This window comes from Nicotiana sylvestris, chromosome 3 (assembly GCF_000393655.2).
Source record: "Nicotiana sylvestris chromosome 3, ASM39365v2, whole genome shotgun sequence".
NCBI lineage: Eukaryota > Viridiplantae > Streptophyta > Magnoliopsida > Solanales > Solanaceae > Nicotiana > Nicotiana sylvestris.
The window spans coordinates 105,638,026-105,645,337 of record NC_091059.1 but is presented as its reverse complement, the minus strand read 5'-3'; the positions used below and the strand labels follow the sequence as shown (position 1 = coordinate 105,645,337).

The following is a 7,312-nucleotide window of genomic DNA, read 5'->3' as shown; positions in this document are numbered from 1 at the left end:
ATGGCTGATACAATTACTGACCGCCTAAATAAATTTATTCTTACAGAGGAAGAAAACGATGTTGTAGCAATTGAATATCCAGATATTCAGTCAAGTATGAAGGATTGTGAGGTAAGTCTTTTTGGCAAGGTGATTTATGATAAAAAGTGAATTTTCAGGGAGTCAAAAACACCATGTCATTGGTTTGGGGGCACCCAGTAGGGCTGCGGATAAAGGAAATTGGATGGAACTTTTTTCAATTTATTTTCAAAGATAAGGAAAGTAAGGATAAAATATGGTTTGCTACACCATGGTTGTATGACAAATACCTTCTTAATATCCATCCTTGGGAACCAGATTTGAAGAGTGATTCCCAGGTGTTTAATATTTGTAATTTGTGGGTTCAAGTTTGGAATATCCCATTACATTGGCTGTCAAAGGATGTTGGGCGTAAAATAGGGCAAGCCTTGGGAGGTACCGTTGATATTGTAATCCCTGACAATGGAAGCAAAGAGGGGCGATATATGCGGATTAAAGTTACAATGAACATTAACAGGCCATTACCTAGGGGAGAATTGCTCAAGTTAGGCTTGGAAACAACTTGGGTTGAAATAAGATATGAAAACCTACCTTATGTTTGCTACTACTGTGGTATGCTAGGACACAATGATAGAACTTGTGTATAAAGAGAAAAGGATATAAGATCAGGAAACCTCAAAAGTGACCAGTTTAGGACATGGTTACCAGCGAAGAATCCTTTACTATCTTCAGATAATCAGTGTCGTCAAGGTGTAAATACTAATAACGATGGGTATACTGGGGTGAAAAATCATAACCTTGAACTAGTTGAGGGAAAAGGCGGTGCAAGAAGTAGTAAAAGTCTGCTAACTTTGGCAGATGATACTACCTTGGTTGAAATGCAGCCTGACATAAGAAAAGAGGATCTTCAGAGTGACCAAATGCAACCTATGGAAGCAACAAATTATGAATCTAGAGCGAAGGAGAGTGTCGAGGTTTGGAATAACACCGGGGCTGGAACTTCAAATGGTATTAAAACTACCTCAATGCGAGGTTTGAATATTGGCTTGGAGAAGATAGATGTGTAGGAGCAGTTGCCAGCGGATGACAATGTCACACCTCCTTTTCGCCCGTGCCACCGCAAAGGGGCGCGGAAGGGAGTTTTTTCCAATTAAAGGACAATCGAAACGGGGTTTATTTATTTATTTCAAAGTCGCCACTTGGGAGATTTATGGTGTCCCAAGTCACCTGTTGAGTCCCGAATTGAGGAAAAGAATGACTTTTGTTTAACAGTCTGCGCACCAGAAATCCGGATAAGGAATTCTGTTAACCCGGGAGAAGGTGTTAGGCATTCCCGAGTTCCGTGGTTCTAGCACGGTCGCTCAACTGTCATATTCGGCTTAATTATCTGATTTTATACAATTATGAACCTACGTGCAAATTTTTACTGTTTACCGCTTTGTTATTATTTATTTTAACAGAGAATTACAACATTGTGAAGAAACGTATCTCGAACCACGTCACATCAATGTACCCGTGGTTATCGACACATTTCGACTCTGTTGAGATTTGGATTTGGCTCACATAAATGTGCACCCGAGTTTAAGAAAGTAAATTGTTAAAGGCACAACTAAACTGACTAGTGTATCATTATTTTGGGTAAGGCCGTGAAATTCGCTAAACGGCCGATCCCGAAGTCTATACAATTATTAACCAATTATTGAGGGCCCCGCGACTTATGCATTTTATTGGGCGAGGCTCATCTCGTTTATTTTAAAAGGATAATCCTAAAGTGACTATATTTTTTTTTATTTAAGTTCGTCTCTAAAAAAAGAAAAATTCTAATTAATTACATGCTTGAAAAGGCCGCTACTTATTTATCGGATTAAGACAAATGCAAACTGAAAATTACAATCGAGACAAAAGGAGATTGTTTCATGCCTTATTCTATAATTGAATATTACTAAAATTGAAATTATAAATAGAATACGGAATTTACAAATAATATTACCAAAATAAACTAATTATCCTCTAACTAATTTAGACCCACATTGTTAGATGAATTGAACCGTTGGAATTAATTGTTTACAACTATTTGAAACTGGAATTAACCTTAATCACTAATGCTTATTCGAAAGTTTGTTAAACTTAATCGTTAACTCGTCTTGTTTGAACTCAACTCATGCCTATTGGATTAATGATCTTAGCAATTACTACTACGATCCTAACTTAAAATATAGTGGGCCTACTGATTCTACGAAATTACTGGCCATTTTTTATTCTGCCTAATATTTACAGATCTCCATTACTAACATGATTAAAATTCACAAGCTTTGACTCATTTCTATTCCGGTTTGCATGAATTCAGAGTTATACTTCACTGATTAAACTAAATCAAAATAATCTCCAGTAATGACTATCTATCAATTCATGTATCCATAGGCATATAGAAAACAGTTCAAACTACTTAAAATAATTCTAAGTACAGTCCAATTTTCAGTATAGTTGTACAATGTAAATACATGTTTAAGATGAGCATAAACATATACAATATTTCCTAATGTACATTCTAATACATTAATTGAACACAATTTAATAGGCAAGCTGTTAAGCCTTTTAATTCAGCATTTTTTTGCAGTTTGAAGTCACCTCAGAACTAATCTCAGAATTGTACCTGGAAAGGGACCACAAGGAAAAGGAAGAAAAGGATCAGCAGGAGCAGTAGCAACAACACAGCAACAACAACAATAACGAAAACAGAACAGCCCAGTAATAGTGTTTAATAAAACCAGCAGAATTCCAGCAACACCCCAATGAAACAATAACAAATAACCAACTAAACTCAAGGAACAAACCAAATGAAAGCCCAGAAACACCAACAACAATCAATGGGAAGAAACAAAGTGAACCGGGAATGCAATAGGACAATCGATTTCCGACTCTCTATCTTTCAGACTCTTAAGGAAAGAAACTCACAACTTCAATTCAAAAAAAAAACCAACACTAATTCTGATTTTTAGTAGTCAAAGCAAGACCTCACTCTTTCAGTTTTTAGTTCTTAAATTACTCACCTTTTTTAAAACTTAAATTGAAAGACCAGTTAATGTTTAACCCTTCAAAATCTGATCCCTTAACTTGTGTCAACCCCCTTATTTATATCCAAACTTCAAGCACTCAAATTAATTCCCACCATCTTCTACCCATCCCCCTTTTGAATCCTACTACTTAATGTTTTGTCCCCCACTATATTAAACAAATATTAATTCCCACTAACACATATCTTTTCTTTACTTAATTCCATTATTCCCCACTACCGCATGCTTTGTCCCCTACTATAATAAACAAATATATTAATTCCTACTACCACTTGTCTTGTCCCCCACCATGTATTAAAAAATGTATTAATTTAATATTATTAGTACTTAGTGGACAGAACACTCAAATTAATTATTTTTTAAAACTTAAAATCCCGAAAATGCCCCTGAAACTACTGAAATTACCATTCTACCCTTGAAAATACTGCAATTTATCATTCTACCCCCATCAGCTATAACCAATTCACCTAATCAATTAACCAAAATACAACAGCTATAACCAATTCCTAATCAAATTTCATCAACAAATTTAAGCTAGAAACTCAGATTATGTCAAATATCATCAAAACAAAGACTAAGGATTCAGGGAACCAAACCATATGATGAACAATAAAGAAACAACTGAAATCATTTTGACTGAACAACATTTTTAACAACAAACATACTTTCAGATTCAATAACAGTAACAAATTGAACATAACAAACAAGTAGATTCAAATCACTAAACTCAATAATCAATTGAACTTCAAATTAAATCTAACAACATTACAACCAAGATAAAGGATTCAAGTGATTAAACTAACACACTTTTATATTAAAACTAAACAAGAACAAATGAATAAAAACAAACTGAAGAAATAATCAAGAAATGATAAACAACGTACAAGAAAAGAATCAAAATATACTGATTTCAGATCCGAGAATATCAAACAAAATACGGACAGAAATGAAACTTAAACCAACTAACCAGAAATGACCGCAACGGAACAGAAACTCGGACAGCAACCTCGACGTACCGGATCTCGACGAACAACGACGACCTCAACGGAAATGGAAAACTCGAACCAAGATTGCCAACGACCTCGGCGGAACCTCGACACACTGCCTCGATGTATGACTGAGCATGACCTCGGATGGCTGGTGTTTGGAGACGGCCTGGGAGACGACTGTTTCAGGTCGTTGGGCTACTTGAGGTGACGAACTGGTGGAGAAGAGGAATGGTGGAGGGGCGACGCTACTGGTCGACGAGCGGCTGGTTGACGACTAGTGGTTGCTTGGGATGAGGAGATGAAGCAGCAGCAATGGCTGCTGGACATGGAGCGATGATGGTGGTCGTGGGACTGTTTGGTCTACGGGAGGGAGGTGGTCGTCTGGTGGATGTAACAGAAGCAATGGCGGGTTTGGGTGGTGCTCGCGACTGGAGGGTGGTCACGACGGACTGTATGTGTGCGCGTTGAGCAGACCGACAAAGAAGAAGAAGAAGCAGCAGCCATGGCGTCGTCTGGTTGGCTGCGTCGCTGGTGGTTATGGAGGTTGGGCTGTTGGTTCGAAGAAGACGAGGAAGAACATCCATGGACGACGAATGATCTGGAGGGGTCGTTTGGAGAAGATGACGACGCAGCAGGGGTGGTTATGAGGACGTGAGTTGTGTGTGCGATGAAGAAGATGGTGGTTGTGGGAGCTGGAGCTTGGGGTCAGCCATGGGAGGGCAGCCATGGGAGCTAGAGCTTGGGGTCGTTTGGAGAAGATGGAGAGAAGAGGGGGGCAGATGTTTTTAGGGTTTGGGGAAAATGAAGAATGAAAAATGGGAAGAGGGGGGTAACTCGTTTGGGTTATGGGGCGGACCGGGTCGGGTTGACCCGGTGGGGGTTTGGGTTGGATAAGGGGTTATTTGGTTTGGGCTTGTGGTTTAAAATTGAAGAAAAGACCCAATCCGATTTTCTTCTTCTTTTATTGCTTCTTTTTTCTTCTTTTATTTTTTCTTAAACTAAAACTAAATTCTAAAAATACTAAAGTATCCTATAGAACTAAATTAATTTATAAAAGTGTTAATTAATTATTAATAACAATTAACACACAATTAAATAGCAATTACGATAAAACCACACAATTTGGACATTAAATGCTAAAAATGCAACGTACATTATTTTTATGATTTTTTTGTTCTTGTAAAAACAAACTTAATTGATCCTAATTGTAGAATTAAATCCTAAATGCAAATGTGACATATTTTTTCTATTTTTTATTAATTTAACAAATAAACATGCATGGACAAATACAAATAATTATCAAAAATGCCACGGAAATTCTCAAAATTGCACACAAAGAAAAATTATTTTATTTTGAATTTTTGGGAGTAATTCTCACATAGGACAAAAATCACGTGCTTACAGCTGCCCCTCTTTGTCCGAAAACACAAAGAGTTTTCGTGCAAAGATAAAGTGAGCAGATACGAGCGATTTTTGCCCATCCGAGTACTCCGTGTGAAGCATTTTTTTTGAAAGATTTAACCGAGCCTTTGCTTCGAAGGTGTCCTACATATCCCTGGCTAAAAAGGAATCAGGTTAATGTAGTTCGGGAAGTTTTGGTAGCTGAGACTACCATGGGACTGCAATGTTACTGTTGTTGCATGTTGTTATTACTGCTTGCCGACCTCCTTATTACGCCATGCTGAAAGAAAACAAGAAGCTAGACTAAACTATAATCTATGAATTACAAAATCTTATCTAGATCTTCAGCCATGCTCTTGTGTCTTTTGTTGCTTTGATGTCTCGGTGACTCCTCTGGCATTTCTTTACTTCTGATTTATCTTGTATTCACCCTTGACTGCCGATCTCGAACTGCTCATGTCCTTCTCGGGAGCTTCGCATTATTTTTCCATTGAATCTTGAACTTCCTTCTTCTGCTGGGGATTTTGTTGTCTCCCACTGCTTTACTGACTTCAACAACAATTACTTCTTAAAATATAACGCCTCCATTCTCCAGGCGGGCTCCTGACTTCAACTACTTCTTCGAAATAATTCAGCCTCCATTCTCCAGGCGGGCTCCTGACTTCATTAGCAACTTTGAAAATAAATCAACCTCCATTCTCCAGGAGGGATCCTGACTTCAACAACAACTTAAAAATAATTCGGCCTCAATTCTCCAGGCGGGCTCCTGATTTCAACAACTTTAAAAATAATTTGGCCTCCATTCTCCAGGCGGACTCCTGACTTCATCAACAACTTTGAAAATAATTCAGCCTCCATTCTCTAGGCGGGCTCCTGACTTCAACAACTTTAAAAATAATTTGGCCTCCATTCTCCAGGCGGGCTCCTGACTTTATCAGCAACTTTGAAAATAATTCAGCCTCCATTCTCCAGGCGGGCTCCTGACTTCAACAACAACTTAAAAATAATTCGGCCTTCATTCTCCAGGCGGGCTCCTGACTTCAACAACTTTAAAAATAATTCGGCCTCCATTCTCTAGGCGGGCTCCTGACTCCAACTTAAAATTTAACAACCTCCATTCTACAAGCGGGCTCCTGACTTCTCCAACTTAGAATATAACAACCTCCGTTCTACAGGCGGGCTCCTGATTTCTCCAAATTTTTAAATGTAACACCTCCATTCTCCAGGCGAGCTCCTGACTTCTTCAATTGCTTCCTTCAAAACTGGTGTTTTATTCCTCTGAAAACTGCTGGGGATAACACCGATATTTTATTTCACCAATATGTCATTTTCCTTCTTCAAAGACTATTTCCTTTAAAGCTGGTGCTTTCACTTCCCTGAAACCTGCCGGGAATAACACTGCTGGAGAATTATCTTCCTCCTTTTAACAATGGTGGGGATGATATTGATTCAAAGGTCATTGCTTTTACAACTTTGGGTTATCTTGCTTCTTCCAAGATTGCTTTTCTTTTAAAACTTGTATCTCCCTTCTCGTATACTGCTGGAGATTTTACTTCCTTCAAAAACTTGTGTTATCTTCTCTCTTTCCCAAATGACAATCTGATTTCAAGAAAATTTTCGTAATGAGAGAAAATTTTCTGCCCCAATTTGATAATCTTCTTTGTGACCCTGTCTTTCTGCTGTCAATAATATTTCCTTTCCCTGCTTTAAATCAAAGAAAAATTTATTAGTCTAAAACGGAGCGAGTGGTCGTGCCACTTCTGCTGGGGATGGTTTTTTCCCTTTTCTTTTCCCTGCTTTGCTATAAAACTTGCTGGGGATGATATTATT

At 38.1% G+C, this 7,312-nt stretch overlaps 1 protein-coding gene across 1 annotated transcript; it reads left to right on the top strand.

The window, feature by feature from the left end:
- Positions 1-2,722, top strand: LOC138887793 (uncharacterized). The gene is made up of 4 exons (XM_070169579.1): positions 1-111; positions 159-562; positions 668-992; positions 2,636-2,722. Exons 1-4 carry the CDS (start codon positions 1-3, stop codon positions 2,720-2,722), a joined length of 927 nt encoding a protein of 308 aa, XP_070025680.1.
- The last annotated feature ends 4,590 nt before the right edge of the window (positions 2,723-7,312 follow it).